At 47.0% G+C, this 21,088-nt stretch overlaps 2 protein-coding genes across 5 annotated transcripts in view; both read left to right on the top strand.

Moving 5' to 3' along the window:
* Positions 1-9,564, top strand: part of ARPC2 (actin related protein 2/3 complex subunit 2) — a 29,586-nt gene extending 20,022 nt beyond the window's left edge. Inside the window, exons 8-11 of the mRNA XM_006082504.3 lie at positions 3,806-3,932; positions 5,936-6,036; positions 6,361-6,461; positions 9,113-9,564. Of these exons, the coding sequence (XP_006082566.1) occupies positions 3,806-3,932; positions 5,936-6,036; positions 6,361-6,461; positions 9,113-9,137 (354 nt within the window). The 3' untranslated portion in view covers positions 9,138-9,564. The remainder of the gene's footprint in view (positions 1-3,805; positions 3,933-5,935; positions 6,037-6,360; positions 6,462-9,112) is intronic.
* Positions 9,565-16,188: 6,624 nt separating this feature from the next.
* Positions 16,189-20,968, top strand: GPBAR1 (G protein-coupled bile acid receptor 1). 4 transcript variants are annotated; one of them, XM_014462649.2, is made up of 3 exons: positions 16,522-17,268; positions 18,054-18,249; positions 20,113-20,968. In XM_014462649.2, the coding sequence occupies exons 1-3, from the start codon at positions 17,182-17,184 to the stop codon at positions 20,832-20,834; spliced, it is 1,005 nt and encodes a 334-aa protein (XP_014318135.1). In that variant the 5' UTR covers positions 16,522-17,181; the 3' UTR covers positions 20,835-20,968. The 4 variants fall into 4 exon arrangements, with proteins under 4 accessions (XP_023616978.1, XP_014318135.1, XP_006082567.1 ...); XM_023761210.1 differs by adding an exon at positions 16,189-16,513 and having other exon boundaries at positions 17,247-20,968; XM_006082505.3 differs by having other exon boundaries at positions 16,522-18,249; positions 18,714-20,968.
* Positions 20,969-21,088: the final 120 nt, after the last annotated feature.

Raw genomic sequence — 21,088 nt, forward strand, 5'->3', positions numbered from 1 at the left:
CAGGGGCAGCTCCTGCGTTGAGCATCTGCCCTGTGATGGTCAGTGCACGTCATAGAGACCGGTGTTTGGTCGTTCGGTCATTCAGTCACTTAGGCTTTTATATATATAGATATAGGATATTTTCCTGACCTGGGAACAGAGTCAAAGTCAGTAATTTTTTTGTTTGTTTTGTTAATCCTCACCCAAGGATACTTTTTCCATTGATTTTTAGAGAGAGTAGAAGGGAGAGGAAGAGACAGAGAGAGAAAAACATTGATTGGTTGCCTCCCACACACACCCTGAACAGGGATAGGAATCCAGCATGCAGCTGAGGTACATGCCCTTGACCAGAATCGAACCTGGGACCCTTCAGTCCTTGGGCCAACGCTCTATCCACTGAGCCAAACTGGGTAGGGCCAAAGTCAGTAATTTTGATAGATATTGCCAAGCTCTCTTCCACAGAAGGTGTACCATTTTCCCTTCCACCCATTTTAGCATGCCCATTTCCCCAGAAAGTGTTGTCAGACTTTTGGATTTCTTTCAATCTAATGGATTTTAAATGGTATCTATGTTCCATTATGAGCAAGTTCAAAACATATTTTATTATGTTGAAGGTTTTTGTTTTTCTCTTCTTGTGAGGTGTCTTTTTATGTTCTTACCCATTTTTCAGTTGGGTTATTGATCTTCTCTATTTCTTTATATAGTAGGGAGATTGGCCATTTGTCTATGATAAGAGTTGCAATTTTTTCCCCCCAGTTTGTCATTAGATTTTGTGGTCTTTTTATTCCCCCATGCAGAAGTGCTTATTTACACATAATTACATTGATCAATCTGGTCCTTTATGGCTTTCTTGATTTTGAGTCATAGACACTCCTTTCCTACTTCAAGATTATAAAGAAATTGACCTAGCCCAGCCGGCATAGCCCAGTGGTTGGGCCTGTGAGCCAGGAGGTCACGGTTCAATTCCGGGTCGGGGCACATGCCTGGGTTGCAAGTTTGCTCTCCAGTAGGAAGCGTGCAGGAGGCAACCGATTGATGATTCTCTTCCATCATTGATGTTTCTATCTCTCCCTCTCCCTTCCCCTCTGAAATTAATAAAAATATATTTAAAGAAAAAAAGAAATTGACCTGTATTATTTTTCTAAAATTTTTAGTTTCATTTTACACATAAATTTTTTTTTATGATCTGTTTGGAGTTTCTCCTGGACTGTAACATAAAAGATGGACCCATCCAGCCATCCATGACTACCCACTGGTCCCAATAGCAATAATTTGAAAGCCCATGTTTATACTACTGATTCAAGAAGCTACCTGTATCATATACTAAACTTCTGTAGATACTTGGATTTATTCTGAACTTCTGTCATAAATTGTGCTGTGACAGAAAAGAAAAATAGTATTGTGATGCTCAAAACATCCTACCTGGAGGGAGAAAAAAGAGATAGTATTGCTGATACATATGTAACAAAGACGCTTAGGAAAGAAACTATTTGGGTGGGTTGGTGGGTTGATTTTTAAGTGTTTCGAGAGAGAACCAAAGAGAAAGACATGACATTTCTGAAGGATAGTCCCAAATGAGAAGTACTGTATATTTGTTAAGTCTTAAATGTATTATTTTCTGTATGCAGAACTAATGAAATAGTAATTTCACCTCAGATTTATAAATACCCCATCTGGATATGAATGCCGCATTTATAAGTGAATTGGAGCCTTCGAGAAACTGACTAAACATAAGAAAATGCTGGCAGATGGTTATTATCTGTTTTGTTTTCTCCTGAGGCTGAAGAGTAAAACCAATAGAAGTTAGAAAACCTCCCAGCCACTTTGCATAATGAAAGGTGTTTTCTAGAGATGGGCAATCTCTAGAGTTTTGCTTTAGGAATTTCCATTTTGAATGATCTTAACTCCTTTTCAGCTTCTCCAAATAGTTTTCTTTTGGAGAACAAATTCAAAAGGGAGTAACCTAACGCAGCTATGTTGATTTATTTTCCACCAACTGAGATCCCAGAGTAGACATTAGAACTCCTCAAGTGTTATCCTTCCTTTGCCATTAATTTGCTGGGGGCTTCCTGATCAATGTGTATTATTCTTTTTATTTATTTATTTATTTTTATTTTTAAAATATATTTTATTGATTTTTCACAGAGAGGAAGGGAGAGAGATAGAGAGTTAGAAACATCGATGAGAGAGAAACATCGATCAGCTGCCTCCTGCACACCCCCCACTGGGGATGTGCCCGCAACCCAGGCACATGCCCTTGACCGGAATCAAACCCGGGACCCTTCAGTCCGTAGGCCGACGCTCTATCCACTGAGCCAAACCGGTTTCAGCGATGTGTATTATTCTTACCTCCAAATGGAAACATAGTTTCTGTTCCTTCCTGTAGAATGTATGACACTAAGTCAGCTAGGGTAGAAATGCTTTTTTTTATTCACCAATCCATGTGCTAGGCAGCCTCTTTGAAGGACAAAGGAATAGCTCGAGGAATAAAGCAGAATCCTTGGCTTGAGGAACTCACAACCTGGTAGGCAAGCCAGCTGCATTAATAAATAGTGCAGTGTCATAGTAGAGGTTTATAGAAAAGACATGGGAAACCAAAGGAGAGAGCAGCCAGCTGCCCCAGGCTGCTGGGGATGGCATTATAAAAGAGGTCATAGTTGAGTGTAGTAGAAGAGCGGCTGTTTAAACATGCTTTTAGTGCTCAGAAAACTCAGGTCTTGGTTAAGCCCTTGATTCCATCCTTCCGCCATCTCTCAGTGACTGGATCATCTGGTCTTACTGGCATTGCTAGAAAATCTAGTTCAGTTCTTACAGATCTGGGTTGAAACAGGGATGCCTTGTATCACTTATCTATTTACACAGGAATGTATGGATAGGAAAAGCTTGAGACTTGGAGATTTGAACAGGGATGGAGTGGCTGATTGTCTTATCCTCGGTCATTTTGCTATAGTTTGATAAGGATGGGTGGGCTCGTTTTGTTAAAGGTGATGAGCTCTTATGCAGCATGGTGGCTGTTTATTTAGTCCAGGGCCATTCAAGAGCCAGAATTAAACATTAGGTTTTCATTTCTCATGTGACACGGTCTCCTTGTCTCAGTGAACACTAGGACAACTCAGCTTCTTTAACTGCGTTGTCTTCTGCCCCATGAAGAGCTTAAATTTCGTCTAAAGTTCTCATTGATGAATTCTAAATAGTAACAGGATCTAAGATATTTCAGTGAAACAAGACTTGTGTTAACACCCAGAGCCCAGAGAAAATGTGGTATTCATGAGACTGAAAAAAGTGGAGATGAGGGTGAGGGGAGTGATAAAAAAAATTGGTCTGTTCATCAGGGCGTATATGCAAAGATAAAAGGAGTTGAGACTTGCTCTTGAAGTCTTAACCAAGTTTCAGCTTGGGTTCCATTCATCCAGAAACGTTAAAGATTTCTTGAAAAATATCACCTCCTTCACATTGAATCGACAAAACTATTAAGTAGTAGCCCTTATCTTAAACGTAATCTGGTTCTCGTAGTGCTTTGCAATTTGTCATCTGTTTAATCTCAGATATGATTCTATCACCTATGATATTCTAAAACAAGAGAAAGGGAAGATTAACAGTGATTTTCATCACATTTTGAATATTGAACTTAAGTACATTGTGACTTCTACTTTTTGAATCTGAAGTGCGTTGTTAGCAGCCAGCACTTGTAATATTTCACATTAGGTATAGTTGAGTTTTAGTCATCTACTGGTCCAGGGAGCTAAAAGGTCACACCCCATAGGGCAAACCCCGTAACATAAGTTCTATTCATCTTACACCAGATTATCTTTGCTTGTCCTGGCAGGAGTTCAAAGAAGGACGCAGAGCCAGCCACACGGCCCCACAGGTCCTCTTTAGCCACAGGGAACCGCCTCTGGAGCTGAAAGACACCGATGCTGCTGTGGGTGACAACATTGGCTACATTACCTTCGGTAAGCAGGGTGAGGTCGCCATGTTTGTGTGCCTTTGATGCGTTCAGACTACAGACTGCCTGGACAGACCTTCGTTAAATGTTAGGGGGAGGGGGCAAAAGCAGGCATACCAAATTGTTCCTATTGCCGTGACTGTAAGGGGTAGTGTCACAAGACACTAATTACAGGTCATGTACAGTAGTCATCTCTCCTTTTTCCTGTTTTAAATCCTAAGGGGGGCGGGGTAGCCTCTGATGTCAAGTGTTGGGAGGTAAGCATTGCTGAGCAGCTGGTGGGAGTTCTCTGTCATTTGGCATATCTTGGGGTTTTTTTGGAGTTAGGCTGAAGCTCCAACCATGATTCACTTATTCCACTTTTTCCACTGAAGGAATTCAGGTCGTCCCATCTTACAGCTGCTTCTGCCTAGTGAGCTGGCTTGGCTCATTGTTAGAGCTGACAGTTTGGAATAACGTTGTGTACACACACTGTACCTCATGCCCTAAAATGACCCCTTTCGTGAAGTTTTCATTAATTCACCTCAGTGCTAAAAGGAGCGAGTGGATTTACCCTATTTCCTTACATCTAAGCTACACATTTTTTCTTTTCATGAGGTCCGGATGCAGCTACATTTCATAGCATGTGGCAGTTTAATTGGCAGTACATGTCTCTATGGTACATAAACTGATGGTAAACTTCCAGCCATGAGCATCTTACGTTCTGTACAGTGCAGTTATCCTATCCCTCGTGGTCACTTCTTTTCGGGGCACATTCCTTTTCATTTCAGCAAAACTTCGTACTTAGGATTTTGCTGATGGTGAAACCACTGAGTAGAGTAGGTGCAGGAAATAGAGAGGATTCAAGAAGCCAAAGCTGCCGAAACCGGTTTGGCTCAGTGGATAGAGCGTCGGCCTGTGGAATGAAAGGTCCCAGGTTCGATTCCGGTCAAGGGCATGTACCTTGGTTGCGGGCACATCCCCAGTAGGAGATGTGCAGGAGGCAGCTGATCGATGTTTCTCTCTCATCAATGTTTCTCTCTCATCGATGTTTCTAACTCTCTATCTCTCTCCCTCTCTGTAAAAAATCAATAAAATATATTTAAAAAAAAAAAAAAGAAGCCAAAGCAGGCAGGGGCGGGGGTGCAGGTGCAGAGGGCTGAGTCCCTGCACAGGTCTTTAGGTGGTCAGTGCCATGGGAGCTGCTTTTCTCAGCCTCCATCCAAAGCAGTCCCTCCTGCCTGTCCTCATCAAGAAAGTTCAGGTCCTTATTGTTTATACCGTAATGGTCTGGTCTGAATCTAGTTTCTCCGAAGGTTTACTCTACTTCAGCACCAAGGACATAGGACAGGCATAGGTTTCCTAATCCTGATTTCTTTTTTCTTTTTTTTAACATTTTTTAATTGATTTCAGAGAGGAAGGGAGGGAGAGAGAGATAGAAACATCAATGATGAGATAGAATCATTGATGAGTTGCCTCCTGCACACCCCCTACTGGGGATTGAGCCCGCAACCTGGGCATGTGCCCCTGGCTGGAATCGAACCTGGGACCCTTCAGTCCGAAGGCTGATGCTCTACCACTGAGCCAAACCAACTGGGGCCTAATCCTGATTTCTTAAGTTAAAGTATTTTCTCCAAAGTTAGTAGATACTAGTATCACCTTTCAAAGAGATTGCTGAGCTGCAGAGGCAGGAGCTAGTAGGCATGTGGCAGGCAAGGTTTTATTATGTTGGGAGTGCACAGACACAGAATCGGACCTGGGATGAATGCCAGGGCCACACCCATTCCTTGGGGAACTCTGTTTTCTGCCATGATCTCCTCCTTTTCCTCAGTGTCCCCCACCTGCACTCACTGGCGTGTGCCCTAGTTAAGGTATTTATCCCTTCCTGGTCTCAAGGAGGAAAACCTGACAGCCTGGGCATGAAACAAGTGGATGGTACTTAAGCAGGAGATGGGAAGTGACTGTGGGTTACTGGTCTTCCTGCCCTTTGGCATTGGTGTTACATGCTGACTCCTTGTTTGTGCCCCCCAGTGCTGTTCCCTCGCCACACCAATGCCAGCGCTCGAGACAATACCATCAACCTGATCCACACGTTCCGGGACTACCTGCACTACCACATCAAGTGCTCTAAGGTGAGAGGAGCCACAACATCTCGGCTCCCGTGCTCTCGGTCATTCTCTCCACCAGAGCTGATAAGAAAAGTCATCCAGAAGTCCAGGCTGTTGCTGTGAACTCTAAGTAGATGGTTCTAGAGGTCAGGAAATCATAGTCTTGTTCATCTCTCCCCCTACCACCACTCCCCCTAGCAGAGAGATGAATCTATGCCTCCTGCTTCCCTGCAAGGCCCTGTGTCAGTCCAGGGTATGTTTCCAAACCTTCCTGATAACTTCTAGTGAAAGCAAAGCTGTCTTTCTAGTACAAGACTCTGCTTCAGTACTCGATGTGTTTGCCTCCAGGCCTATATTCACACACGTATGCGGGCAAAAACATCCGACTTCCTCAAGGTGCTGAACCGTGCACGCCCAGATGCCGAGAAGAAAGAAATGAAAACAATCACGTGAGTAGGGCTAGCCCACCGCAAGACCACCTTCCTCTCCTGAGCTCACTAAGCAGGAAATAGTGGGTGTTGGTAGCCTGGCCCTTCAGGGATCTGGGCAGTAGCTATCCATATGTGAGGTGGCAGGGTTGGGTCTCAGCTACCAGACAGACTAAAGGTGGGGTGAACAGGTTTTCTTTTCTGAGTGGGCGGGGCTGTGTTTCCTTATTCCCACATGCTTGTGAGCTAGAAGAATGGCAGCTAGAACACAATGGGACCTTTTTACCCAGATAGGCTGTGTTCTCTTTGGGCCTGTGTTGAGGTCAGTGTTATCCTTCCCAAGGTCTTCCTGGAGAAGGAGCAATTTACTTTAACAACATTTACTTGAGTAAATAGGCCTGGAAACACACACCAGTGTTCTTTTTCCTGGTCTGCTCCTCAGCAGGCATTTTGCATGGAGAAGAGGTTGTCTTTATCAGGGATGGAAATGGTGAGTGTGTGCAGAAGAGGCCTCTTGATATAGAGCCTGGAGATTTAGGTCTTTGTGCAAGGTGCCAGGCCTTGGTTCCCTTTCTGATGACGTTTAGGCAATCCCTTTCTTAAAATAAGGTAATAGGTGCTTATTTGCTGTCTTTTGTGCCCGTTGAATTACAGTATTGAGGGGACCTAAGCTTCCCTCCCGCACTCCCCCCTGTCCCCCACCCCCCCATGCCCCTCACACCCAGTGTATTTGCCAACACCCAGCACTCTTGCAGGTAACTTTGGTAGGTGTGGTATGCATAAAGCTTCAAGCTCTCTCCTCTGGCAAGTTAGTTTCTGCTGCCACTTAACTGGATGAAAGGAGTATCTGGCTCTTAATGTGCCTGAGTAGAGGGTTTTCAACCTCTGAAACACCAGACAGCAGTTAAAGTCGCCCCTGACTTCTTCAGGCAAAGGCTTTGGAGACTTCTGGTCTTTAGGAAATTAGTACCAAAGACCTTTCTCTGGAGTAGCTCTGTGCCTCCTGCCCAGAGCCGAGTGCTGTTCAGCCTGTAACTAGATCCTCTGCTTAGAGAGATGTCCAGGTACTCTGGCAACAAAATGGCAGCGTGATTCCTTCTGCAGCTTCTGGCCTATCCTAAAATGGGGTGGCGAATGGGGGGGAGGCAGAAGCAGGTGTAAGTGCTGAGACACACATGTTCTTTCTGCCCCTCCAGAACCTTGCCTCCATCCTGGAGTTTACAGCCTCCCTTCTTTCTCTGCTCACTTTCCACAGGAGTGCTTTTCTCATCAGGCACCACTTTGGTGACCTTGAGTGTGAGGCAACCCATTTTGTGCCACTTTCAGAGCTCAGGGGAGAGAAGGCAGTTTGGTAGAGCCCAGGAGGTAAACAAGCAGCTAGGGACAGCAGAAGGAAGCCTGACCTGGCCAGCCTGTCACACACCAAACACGGCATCACGGGGAGTCACAGAGCTGCCTGCTTGTCCATTCAGATGAGCCCACTAGGCAGCCACTGCCCAGTGTCTCCCCCATGCCTCCTGCACCCTGCTACACGCCAACAGGTGCTCCTGAGGGTCGCTGCAAAGTGAGTGCAGTTGTCTGAGGGGCAGGATAGAACAACTCTATCCTGATGGGGGAACTTGGAAAGGATGAGTCATTGAAATGAATAAATTGCCCATAAACATCCTCCCTGGGACTTACAAAGAGCAGCTTTGCCTTTTTCTGTCCCGTAACCTCTCTTTGGCAGAGGTGGGCCACAGAAGGAAGGGGGAGGCAGACAACTGCAGCCATCCCCAAAACCAGATTATGTTACCAAGGGTGGGCAGGAGTTAACTGTTTCAGCTGGGCAGGAGAAGCCAGGACACACACACACACACACACACTCTCTCTCTCTCTCTCTCTCTCTCTCTCTCTCTCTCACTCTCTCACTCACTCACTCACTCCCTGGTACAACAGAGCAGAAGGGGTCTGCAGAACCATGAATAGCATGTAATAGGGTGGCAGGCCGGCTGCAAGAAATGGCCTGGATCAGAAGCCAACCATCAGCACCCACAGTGCTCTGCCAGAATCAAATGCTCATGAGCTTTTTATTGAAGGTGGGATGGTTTTATTTCGGAGTGGTGAGACATTCAGGGCAGGAAAAATTTCCCATAGTTCTCAGCTCTTGCTTCCAGGCTGCTCTTAGCAAATACTACTCTGTCATTGAGAACCTACCTGTTCTCAAAGCTGCCCTTGTGGGGGAATAGTGGGTAGAACACAACTCAGAAGCCTAGCCAGGCAGGTGTTCTGTAACCCACAGTGTAGTTGAGGGTTACTTCTTTGATCATTCTGTCTCCATGGTGAAAGATTTAAAATGGGATTGCCATCTGCTGCCCAAAAAGCTATAAGCTGTGTAGAAGGAGCCTGATCTCTACCAGGAAAAGGCTTGAGCCCACTGTTATACAAGTAGATCTAGGCCATCCAGAAACTGTGGACAAATGATTCTCCTTTCTACTGGGGAGGTTGAATGTCCTCATGGACTTAGCGCAGGTTTTTCCTGGTACCTGAAAGTATTCAATAGAATGAAAGAGCTGGTGGAACCTTTCCACCTCATGCTTAGTGTCTCTTTGGGATCCCATCCCTAGTTCAGGAGTGTGGGTGGAAGGTAAGGTGAACCCGAAACTAGCCTTTACACTTATTCTCTGCTTTTAAAGGGGGAAGACGTTTTCATCCCGCTAACTCTTGGGAACAGGAAGAGGAAGCGGCTGGCAACTGAAGGCTGGAACACTTGCTACTGGATAATCGTAGCTTTTAATGTTGCACCTCTTCAGGTTCTCAAGGGATTCTCCATTTAGGTTCCATTTTGTACACGTTGGAAAATAATCTGCAGAAACGAGCTGTGCTTGCAAGGACTTGATAGTTCCCAAGAATTAAAAAAAAAAAAAAATCCACTTGATCAACTTAATTCCTTTTCTTTATCTTCCCCTCCTCACTCCCCTTCCCTTCCACCCTCCTACCAAGCTCTTTTGCTTTGCAATATGTTACTGGTAATGAGTTGCAGGATAATGCAATCTTAACTTGTTTTCTCTTGAGTATTTGAGTTCAAAACTCCTGTATCTAAAGAAATACGGTTGGGGTCATTAATAAAGAAAATCTTTCTATCTTACATGAGAATTTGCTGGGTTTCTAGACTGTGAGTCCAAAAGAGAGGAGAGATGGAGGACGAGGAATCTGCAGACCTGAACTGGAAAACCTCAGGCTCCAGACCCCTCAAGCCTTCCTTTAGAGTGGTTCTCAACCTTCCTAATGCCGTGACCCTTTAATCCAGTTCATGTTGTGGTGACCCCCAACCATAAAATTATTTTCGTTGCTACTTCATAACTGTAATTTTGCTACTGTTATGAATCGTAATGTAAATATCTGATATGCAGGATGTATTTTCATTGTTCGCGACCCACAGGTTGAGAACCGCTGCTTAGAGAGAATGGCTAGCTAGTGAGCTCTTGGTTGGTATTTCTGACTAAACTTGAATAAGTTTGCTCTAAAGCTCTGTTACTAAGTCTGTCTGGCTATAGCCAAGAAACTCCCAAGACAGTGATAGGCACATTAAAGTGTGTTCTCGCTTATTCTTTTATCATGAATAATGTATAGCATTTCCCCAGTGTGTTCCAGGAAGTGTGTGATTCTGCAGGTAGGTATTTAGGTATGGATCTGATGCAAATGAAGTGGCCACATTTTTCTTTCTCACATAACAAACAGCCCAAGAGACTGGCACTCCAAAAAACTCACTTTGGGAGATTCTTACCTAGCAAATAGTACAGAGCCTAGCAAAGTATGCTGTCCCTTAGTAGGACACTGATCCCTAAAATAAACTTGGTTCAGAAAGTTTGTTTGGTAAAGAACTATCGGGGGGGGGGGGGGGGACAACGAACTATCAGGAGGATTTTAGGAGCACCTAAAGTGGTCTGAGGGCCATCCTTATGGTTTCTATCTCCTTTCCCTGTTTTTAGAAAATATATTTTTATTGATTTTAGAGAGGAAGGGAGAAGGGGAGAGAGAGAGAGAGAAACATTAATGATGAGAATCATCATTGATCAGTTGCCTCCTGTAGGCCCCACACTAGGGATCAAGCCTGCAACTGGGGCATGTGCCCTGACCTGGAATCAAACCGTGACCTCCTGGTTGATAGGTCGACGCTCAACCACTGAGCCATGCCGTCCAGGCTCCTTTCCCTTTCAATTTGTCTACATCTAATGCTCAAGCTGGGTTGAGGCTCGTTAATGAATTGTGAAATTTCTTGACTGAATCACAACCAGCATTTGCATTTCCTGTACTATCTTGAGATAATTATATCTCACATACAGTTGTAAGAAGTAATACAGAGATCCTGTGTACCTTTCACCCCTGGTAACATCTTGTATAACTAGTATCATAGCCAGGGAACTGATGTGGTTATAGTCCTGGCATCACTCAGATTGTACCAGTTTTACATGCACTCATTTTTGTTATTTCTATGCATTTTTATCACATGTGTAGCTTTGTCACCAGCATTTTTAAAAAACAGAATAGTACAGACTAGATCAATCAGTGCATCACATCTGTTAAGGGTAAGTACCAATTTTGAAATGTGTTTTAAGGTATATATGCATATCTTGACTGGATTGTAAAATGCTTTACTATAGGTCATAGTCAAAAAGTTTGAAAGCCACACAAGGTCATTTAGTCACCTAGACTTCATTTGACTTCATTTAAAAGGGCCCTTAGCTCGGGATGCAGTCAGGGAGTTATGTGCTGGTCCCAACAAACATGTCCCCTGGAGAGTGCTATCCCCTGGCTTGTGCTGACCCTGTGGCCTCCAGTGGGAAGAGTACACCACATGAAATCTGCGCAGCATTTTCCTGGGATATAGCCCCTTGTCACCTACTCCTGTAAGCTGGAAAACCTGGCTAAATTAGATATATTGGGTGATGGTGACATGTATGTATGTATTCTGTACCCCTGGTCCTGTTAGGGTTAACCAGCCAGATTCTCCACGTCTCCCCAGGAGCCAACTGCAGTGCTTTTATCAATTTCCAAAGGGAAAAGTATTGCTTGAACTCAAATAGCACCCGTTAATAGCTAGTAGGAGTTTTCAAGGGTAATTTCGACTAGGAGCAGTTTTTGCTTTCCTGCTCGGTTTAGAGCACAGCTCTGTAATAAGTTGGAATTCACTTGTACTCTTAGCCAATAGTAGAGATCAGATTTCTGAGAATCTGAAACCTATACAATCTATAGATGATAAAGCCAAGATTGCTTAGAAAATACAGAGGGGAAAAAACAAGGCATTACATATTTTTTACAGCAGTAGATCCCAAGGCAATATCCTATAAAAGTCCATTCGGGTGAAGACTCTCCAGACTTGCTCCTTTTTCTTCACCTGTGTCAAGACACACTTGGTATTAGTGTAGAAAGACCTTCCCTTTGTGGACGAAGGCCCACTAACTTCAGCCAAGTTCCTGTGGACTGTGGGAGGAAGGAGGCCTCAAGATGATGAGGGTCAGCTTTTGCAGATAACTGGATATCACATAGGCAATTACAGTGCCTATAATTATCCTTGATAATGCCATCTAATAAATCTTAAGTTCCATTCTTATTCACTCAAGGGGATCAGAAGTGGCAGGACTGCTAAGGAAGCAAAGTCCAACATAAGCCAAGGTCCTTCCCAAGAGAAGTGGTATTTTTCTCTGCTTGGGTGCAATGGGAGATGAGGGTGTTGGTGGGACCCTCTGTGCCTGGGTAAAGTGGGACCTGTGTATGCTAAGAACTAGTGTGGCCCAGTGGTTGAGTGTTGACCTATATATAAATCAGGAGGTCACAGATTCTGGGTGAGGGCACATTCCCAGATTGCGGGCTCAATCCCCAGTGTGGGGCGTGCAGGAGGCAGCTGATCAAGGATTCTCATCACTGATGTTTCTATCTCCCTCTCCCCCTCTGAAATCAATAAAAATATATTTAAGATCTAGGAGCTTGGCAGAAAAGGCAATAAGACTGATAGAAAGTGGAGGGGTGGGATGAAAGGACAGGAAGTTGAAATCAGGAAAAGAAAGTAGTGCTAGCTGCTACATCAGAGGTGGTACTTAGCAGTTGCCATTTCAGTCCCCTTTGGTGTCATTCAAAGTTGGAATGATAGGCACTCATCACAAAAGCTCTGTAGAGGCCTAAGACCCAAGCCTGGGTCTACTGGAGGGAGGGGGTGCTATTTGAGTTCAAGCAATACTTTTCCCTTTGGAAATTGATAAAAGCAGTGCAATTTCCTTTGGCTCCTGGGGAGAGGTGGAGAATCTGGCTGTTTAACCTTAACAGGGCCAGGGGTTCTGCCATATAGCTGACTTAGGGCTTCCTGAAACCAGGATCCTGGCCATTTCAGTCACACGATTATGCCCCGAACCTTTCAGAGACTCCCAAGAGCTAGTGAAGGGTTGAACAGCGGCTCAAGGAGGATCAGCAAAAATCATATATCCAAGAGAATGGAATGGGCAAAGGAGGCCCAGAACGTTCCCTGCCAGAGTCTGGATTGGGCACCATGATGCAGACTTTACCTGAGGAAAGGAGAACTGGGTGGGGCTGGGTGGTAGAGCCTGCAGAGTCAGCTCAATGGAGCATCTGCAAGCTGCCTGCACTAGGGCTCCTTTGGGTAAAGGAGAAATGGCAGATGAGTCAGTCCCAGGGATTGTGGGGGAGCAGAGAGGAACTGGAAGAAATGGCTGAGGGAGCAGGGGATAGAACCCAGGCTTTCCAATTCCCACCGCCTAAGCTGTCCCCGCTTCACACGTCATCCCACACACAGTGTTTAGACAGAGCAGTAAGAAGAAACACAGACATCCTGGATCCCTCAGGGAGGAGGCCAGAGCTGGGAACAGAAGGAGGTCTGTTTATTCCTGGCAGTCCAATATCCGAGGGGCCCCACACCCACTTCTGTCCAGACTCCAGGATGAACTCTCCCAGAGCCTCTGACTTCTGTCCAACAGATAGCGTGGGGCTGAGGACCATCTGTTGGAACCCAGTGTCCCTCGCCCACCGGCTTCCTTGAGGATGGGTTTGAGGCTAGATGCTTTCCTCTACCCACTTTGTCCCAACATAAGTCCTGCCTCTCTAGGACCCCTGACAGCTGTGCCTCCAGTCCTTCAACCCTGGTTTCCCCCAGAGAACTCCAAAGTCCCCTTGTCCATCCACCTGTGCTCTTGGGCGAGGAAGTGTTTCCTAATGTCTCACCTCCAGCTTTCTTGCTGCAGTTTTAGCCTGTTCCCTTCCATTTCAGGGCGTGTAACTGGCTTCTCTCCCTCACCCCAAAGCCACACTGGATATGATGTAGAAATGGGGGCACCTCTGGGCATTCTAACCCTGAACTTGCCCTTCCTCTCACTATAGTCATGCACTACTTAAACGACATTTGACCCTGGCTGGTGTGGCTCAGTTGGTTTAGTGTCATCCCATGCACCGCATGCACTGAAGGGTTGCTGGTGTTCAATCCCTAGTCAGGGTATCTCTCCCTCTCCCTCTCTCTCTGAAATCAATAAAAACATACTTTTCTTAAAAAAGACATGTTGGTCTTTGAAGGACTGCATATGGGACAGTGGTCCCATAAGATTATGCAGATGTAGCCTGACGCAGCGTTCACTTGCCCAGGTTGCGGGCTCGATCCCCTGTGTGGGGCACGCAGGAGGCAGCCAATCAATGATTCTCTTTCATCATTGATGTTTCTTTTTCTTTTTTTTCTAAGGCTTCTGAAAGGTTTATTGAAATATCTTGGCCTAGACATTTACTCATCACTTTTTTCAATTACTTTTCAACATTCTAAAAACTTTCCGTTTAAAATACATTTAGCCCTCGCTGGTTTGGCTCAATGGATAGAGCGTCGGCCTGTGGACTGAGGGGTCCCGGGTTCGATTCCAGCCAAGGGCACATGCCTGGGTTGCGTGCTTGATCCCCAGTGGGAGGCATGCAGGAGGCAGCTAATCAATGATCCTCATCATTGATGTTTCTCTCTACCTCGCTCCTTTCCGATCTAAAAAATCAATAAAATATATTTTTTTAAAAATACATTTAACTTTGCCAATACTAGATTCTCCCCCAAAGGACTATCATAACTGTTTTCAAACATGAAAAAAAAAATTAATCCAATAGGATATAAAACTGAACTATGTAACCTATCACTGCATGTTCCAAATCCTTAAGTTAAATGTGGGATGAATTTGAAAAGGGCCAGGACCTGGGTCTGCTCTAAGCAGGTGGATGCAACATCTTACCTTTCTGAGTTTAATTACACCAACAGGAACAAAGTTATGAGAATGAAGGGCTCCAGAGAAGACAGAAAAGGTAGCTTTTATTTCTCCAGCAAAGCCCTCCAGAATGTCCTCTCCATCTTGTAAGGCCCACATTTTCTCCAAGGACAAACCCACAGCCGCTGGCATTGCCTAATTTACTTGACCAAGGAATTCAAACCATAAACCAAAGCTTGCTGCACAACCCCTCAGTACTGCCCCCCCAAACACACACAATTGGGGGCCAATGAGAAGACAGACACTCATCATTGATGTTTCTATCTCTCCCTTCCTCTCTGAAATCAATTAAAATATTTTTAAATATATATTTTTTATTGATTTCAGAGAGAAAGGGAGAGATAGAAACATCAATGATGAGAGCAAATCACTGATCGGCTACCTCCTGCACAACAGACCGAAAGGCATAGAATGCCAGAAAAAAAGGCACCCATGTAGAGCACTGCCATCTGGGACATATTTTGGGTGCATTTAGCTTAGTCTTGAAAAGCCTAATATAACATATAACCAAAACAACACCAGTTTCCTTCATTGTGCACACATTTGTAGAATGCTTCTTAGATGCAAAAGCCTGAAACTGAGGCATGTGCCCTTGACTGGAATCGAACCAGGGACCCTTCAGTCCGCAGGCCAAGGCTCTATCCACTGAGCCAAACCCGCGAGGGCTAAAAAATATTTTTTAAAAAAGATTATGCAGCCTAGTTGATTTGGCTCAGTGGATAGAGCGTCAGCCTGCGAACTGAAAGGTCCCAGGTTCGATTTCAGTAAAGGGCACATGCCCGGGTTGTGGGCTCAATCCCCAATGGGGGACTTGCAGGAGGCAGCCGATTCATGATTCTCTCTCATCATGGATGTTTCTATCTCTCTCTCCCTCTTCCTTCCTCTCTGAAATCAATAAAAATACATTTAAAAAATATATTATGCAGTTGTAAAATTCCTATCATTTAGTGATGTAGCAAAATGCATTACACAAATACCATTGTGTTACAAGTGCCTACAGTATCCAGAACAGTGACATGCTGTTCTGGTTTGTAGCCTGGGAGCTGTAAGGGAACAGAATTTGTCACCCGCAAATATGTCTCTTTAGCATAAGGATTATTTTAGGCTGGTTAATTTTAAGAAACCCTCTGACTTGAAAGCTCTGAAAACCAAGTAGAAGTTACTCTTTGTAAAAGATATTTGTGCTTGTAGGGACCTCTCCATTTGTAAGCGTGTCTTCCTCACTGTACCAGGAAGAGGGGGAAGGACCTTATCTCTAGAAAGTCTTATCAGTGTAGAAGACCTTGACTGAAATTTGCATAACAACCTTACCCCTTGTTTACTGCCCTTTCCCTCACCCCCAACATCAGTGGTTCTCAACCTTGGCTGCACATTAGAATCAACTGGGAATCTTTTTAAAATCCTGATTTCTGGGCCTCATCCTCCGGAAATTCTGTTTCTTTGTTATTGGGTGGGGCCACAACATTAGTAACAAAGAAACAGAATTTCCAGAGGATGAGGCCCAGAAATCAGGATTTTAAAAAGATTCCCAGGTGATTCTAATGTGCAGCCAAGGTTGAGAACCACTGCCCAACATCCTTTGTCTTAAGCTAAAGATGGTATTTAAGCTGATGGCTTCAGGCATTTTGGTGAGTCAGTTTCCCTGGGTGACTCCTACCTCCCAAGTACGCATGTTATCAAATTGTTTTCTCTTGTTAATCTGTCTCTTATTAAAGGGATGTCTCAGCCAAGAGTCCAGAGGGTAGAGGGAAAATTATTTTTCCTTCCCTACAGAGCTATAGGCTGTACTAACCCTAGGTGAGTAGTAGGCTATACCATATAGGTTTGTGTAAGTAAATTCTATGATATTTCCATAACGACAAGATCGGCTAACAACCCATTTCTCAGAATGTATCCCTGTCGTTAAGTGACACATGACTGTACTTAGTTTCCTTGTGGAGCAAAAACCCCACTGGCCTCTTGCTTTTCATAGGCGATCTGCCTTTCTCAGGGGAGTTCTTAGAGGGGAGGATTGGCTGGAGGGAAGGGACATGCAGAGAAGGGCAGAAATCCTAATAATGTTATTAACTGCTACCTTTCATTGAGTGTTTATATGCCAAGCACTGATCTAAGTTTTTATCACATATTTCATTTAGTCTCAATGGGTGAGTACAACGTGAGCCCCATTTTGCAGATGAGGAAACTAAGGCAAGAGAACTTCAGTTACTTGCTCAAATTTATACAGCTAAAAAAATAGGATCTCAGCCAGGATTCTGAGATCCAAAGCCAGGCTTTCTGATTCCAACACTGGTTTGTGCCTCTTATTCATCGAGGGAGGGAGAGAGAGAGAAAAACATTGATTTGTTGTTCCACTTATATCTACATTCATTGGTTGCTTCGTGTACAGGCCCATAACATTTTCCACAACAACCCTGAGAATGGCTTCCCCCATTAAGTGTCAGGCACTGGGATCTAATTAGTTACATATGTTATCCCATAACATTTTCCACAACAATCCTAAGAGTAGCTTTCTTTCTTCCCCATTTTACAGGTGGGAAAATTGGAGCCCAGAGGTAGCTTGCCCAATATCACACCCCAGAGCTATTTGAGCTTGTAGCCCACAACTTGACTCACAAAGTAGCTGAGGAAAATGCGGAATGACTCCAGATTCTAGAAGGCAAGGCTGGCTTTATCATCTGAAAGGTCCATCAGGCAATAAGATGGGGGGCAGTGAAGATACTCAACCCCTACCCCCTACTGCCACCATTACACACACACACTCCCCTTTGGCAGACGGGTAGGATTACGGAGCTCAATATGCTGTCAGCTGGCTGGCCACTCCAGTATAAAGCTCATAAAATGTAAATGTATTAGCTGGAGCAGAAAGTGGGGAGGGGTAGAAGGAAATCATTCACTAACGGGAATGCATTTCTCAGATCAGCTAGGCCAGTGGTTCTCAACCTTCTGGCCCTTTAAATACAGTTCCTCATGTTGTGACCCAACCATAAAATTATTTTCGTTGCTACTTCATAACTGTAATGTTGCTACTGTTATGAATCGTAATGTAAATATCTGATATGCAGGATGGTCTTAGGCAACCCCTGTGAAAGGGTCGTTCGACCGCCAAAGGGGTCGTGACCCACAGATTGAGAACCGCTGAGCTAGGCAGTATCAGGGGAGGGGTCTCCAAACTGAGTGACCTGAGAGAGGATCTGCCCCCTAAGTGAAGCTATGGCCAGTAGCTGGAAAGGGGAAGCTTGGGTCCAGCAGGAGAGGAGGAAGGCCTCCCACTTGCTAAAGCCGGGGTGTGCCAGGTCCCACCCTCAGAGGCGGGGCCAGGCTAAGCCCGTGGCCACAGTTCCATCCTTCCAGAACCCAGGCAGGAGCAGAGCCTGCAGCAGCCACGAGCCTGGGGCCCTGCTATCCCAGAGTGGAGGCACCATGCTCTCCCCGGCCGGGACATCAGACATCTCCAGAGGCCCTGCAGGGTCGGCTGCAGCAGTTCCCTGACACAGGACAGCCCAGGCTGAGGAGCACCTGTCTCCAACTGCCATGTGAGTCGCTACTCCCCTCCCCACCCCAGACCTCAGCCCCACTCCTGAAGAAGCCATTGCCACCAGAGCCAGCAGGGTCACACTACCCACACACCACTGGGAAGTCGCTCCTGGGGCTGGCCCTTCCCTTCTTGCTGCTCTGGTGGGGGTAGGGTAGGGGACTCAGGAGGGCTGGAGCTCCAGCCCAGGATCCAGAGGCTAGGTTGGAAGTAAGGTACCCTGAGGTCTTGTGGGGTTTAATCAAGTTGACATGCAGGGACAAAGGGGAACAGAAACCGGAGGGCTGCTGAAAAGAAAAGATGTCCTGAGTTGGGGTCAAAGGGAAGATTGAGGAAGAGAAAACAGGGGAAGGGAAGGGGTGCAGCAGCTTGGAGGCCCAGCGTGGGGGCCTCAGCTTCTCCTGAGTCAGGGTGGCTGTCGGGAGGGGGCAGTAGGAATCCTTTCCTTATTGACTTTAATCCTAGCAACAGCAGCTGCTCCCGTGGACAGAAGCAGGCGTTCCCACAGGGTCCAGGACCCCTCCCTGTTTCCTGATGTAGCAGTGGGGCCGGGGCGCTGGCGGGCTGAAAACAAGGAGCCAAGTGAAGGAAAGGACAGGGACAGAGCAGAGCTGCAGAGAGGCCAGCCCTGTCCAGCAGCTCCTCTCCCCTTTCCTGGGGGTCAGCTTCAGCCTCAGGGTGTGGGAGGTGTCCTCCTTGCTGCTGGCATCTCCACATTCACTGCCAATCCTCCTCCAACCTCCCCCCGCCCCGCCACCCACTCACTTCTACCCCCAGCAACTCCTCTCTCTCCTCCAATTCCCAGGAAGGGACCTGTTGCTAGTGGTGCAGATGAGTCAAGTTTATGGGCTGGAAGTCCTATCCAGAGGCTGCTCACTCATCTGTAACCAACCGGCCACAGGGCAGATGGGGATGGTGGTGCAAGGGACAGGGCATCCCACTTGCCGCCACCATTGCCCTGACCTCGCCACTAATTCTGATGCTTAGTGATCCCTCTCTCTGCCTCACTCCTGCCCCCACCCCAATCCTAATGCTCTGGTTTCCCACCAGACTTCGAGCATCTGAAGACAGGGACCCCTCTCCTTTACCTGAATACCACTTCTAGCACCTGGCCCTCGCCCAGAGGAGGCTGTCAGCTTTGGCTGACCACTACACCAGCCACACCCCGTCTTCCCTTTTGGCTAATTTAGAGGCCTTGCCAGTAGAGGTGGGGGTGGGCAAGATGCTTTGGGGCTGGATGGGTCATTCTTTCAGTTTAAATGGGCATAAGCACAGCTGCCCAAGGGGGCCAAGCGGGTAACAGAAATGGGTGAAGTGGCCTGTTGTGAGGTCCCCACTCCAGCTGGTCACTACCACACAGGACATAGGTATTGCCACAACTGATTTCTTAAGAGAAGCCAGAAATAGAAATTTTAATTGGCCATTAATTGAAAAAAATGTGTATACAGCTTAGTCCATTTGGCTGCAACCTCTAGATTAATAAGTATTCCCAAGAGGACAGTGACCCGCAGCCCCACCCTAACTCTGGCCACCCCATCTCCTGTCCAGGCATGTCGGCCGTTGCTCCAGATTTTCCCTGTCCCCAGACCCAAGATGACACCCAACAGCACCAGGGAGGTGCCCGGTGCTGTTCCCATGGGAGCCTTTGGGCTCTCCCTGGTCCTGGCAAGCCTCATCGTCGTGGCCAACCTGCTCCTGGCCTTGGGCATTGCCGGGGACCGCCGCCTACGTAGCCTCCCTGCTGGCTGCTTCTTCCTGAGCCTGCTGCTCGCTGGGCTGCTCACGGGGCTGGCACTGCCCACTCTGCCAGGCCTGTGGAGCCAGAGCCGCCGAGGCTACTGGTCCTGTCTCTTCCTCTACTTAGCACCCAACTTCTCCTTCCTCTCCCTGCTTGCCAACCTGCTGCTGGTGCACGGGGAGCGCTACATGGCAGTGCTGCGGCCTCTCCGGGCCCCTGGGAGCACCCGGCTGGCCCTGCTCCTCACCTGGGCTGGCCCGCTGCTCTTCACCAGCCTGCCCGCTCTGGGGTGGAACCACTGGGCCCCTAGTGCCAACTGCAGCTCCCAGGCTGTCTTCCCAGCCCCCTACCTCTACCTCGAAGTCTATGGGCTGCTGCTGCCTGCCGTGGGTGCTGCGGCCCTTCTCTCTGCCCGTGTGTTGATCACTGCCCATCGCCAGCTACAGGACATCCGCCGGCAGGAACGGGCAGTGTGCCGCGGGGTGCCCTCGGCCCTGGCCCGGGCCCTGACCTGGAGGCAAGCAAGGGCACAGGCTGGAGCCACGCTGCTCTTTGGGCTGTGCTGGGGACCCTACGTGGCCACCCTGCTCCTCTCGGTGCTGGCCTATGAGCAGCGCCCACCGCTGGGGCCTGGAACTCTGTTGTCCCTTGTTTCACTGGGCAGTGCCAGTGCAGCGGCCGTGCCTGTGGCCATGGGGCTGAGTGATCAGCGCTACACAGCTCCCTGGAGGGCAGCTGCCCGAAGATGGCGCCGGGTGCTGCGGGGAAGAGCCTCCCGGAGCAGTCCTGGCCCCGGCACTGCCTACCGCACCAGCAGCCAAAGCAGCACGGACCTGGACTTGAACTAGGGGAAGGGCCTCTGCTTACTCCTACTAGAAGCATCCATCCATCTCAGCCACGCCTGTCTCCACTTGTCCGCACACCCCTGGATCAGAGACCCTGCCCTTTTTTATTGGTGGAATAAAGGTCCTCTGGCCGAGTTTATTGGTATCTCATTCCATATCGCAAAAGGGGAGAGGCAGGTAGAACAGCTGTGGAAAGAACCTAAAATAAGGGAATCAAGGGAGATTCCAACTCTGGATAGAGCAGCAATTGTAGGTGA

The sequence above is a fragment of the Myotis lucifugus genome, unplaced genomic scaffold, assembly GCF_000147115.1.
Source record: "Myotis lucifugus unplaced genomic scaffold, Myoluc2.0 scaffold_3, whole genome shotgun sequence".
Classification (NCBI taxonomy): Eukaryota; Metazoa; Chordata; class Mammalia; order Chiroptera; family Vespertilionidae; genus Myotis; species Myotis lucifugus.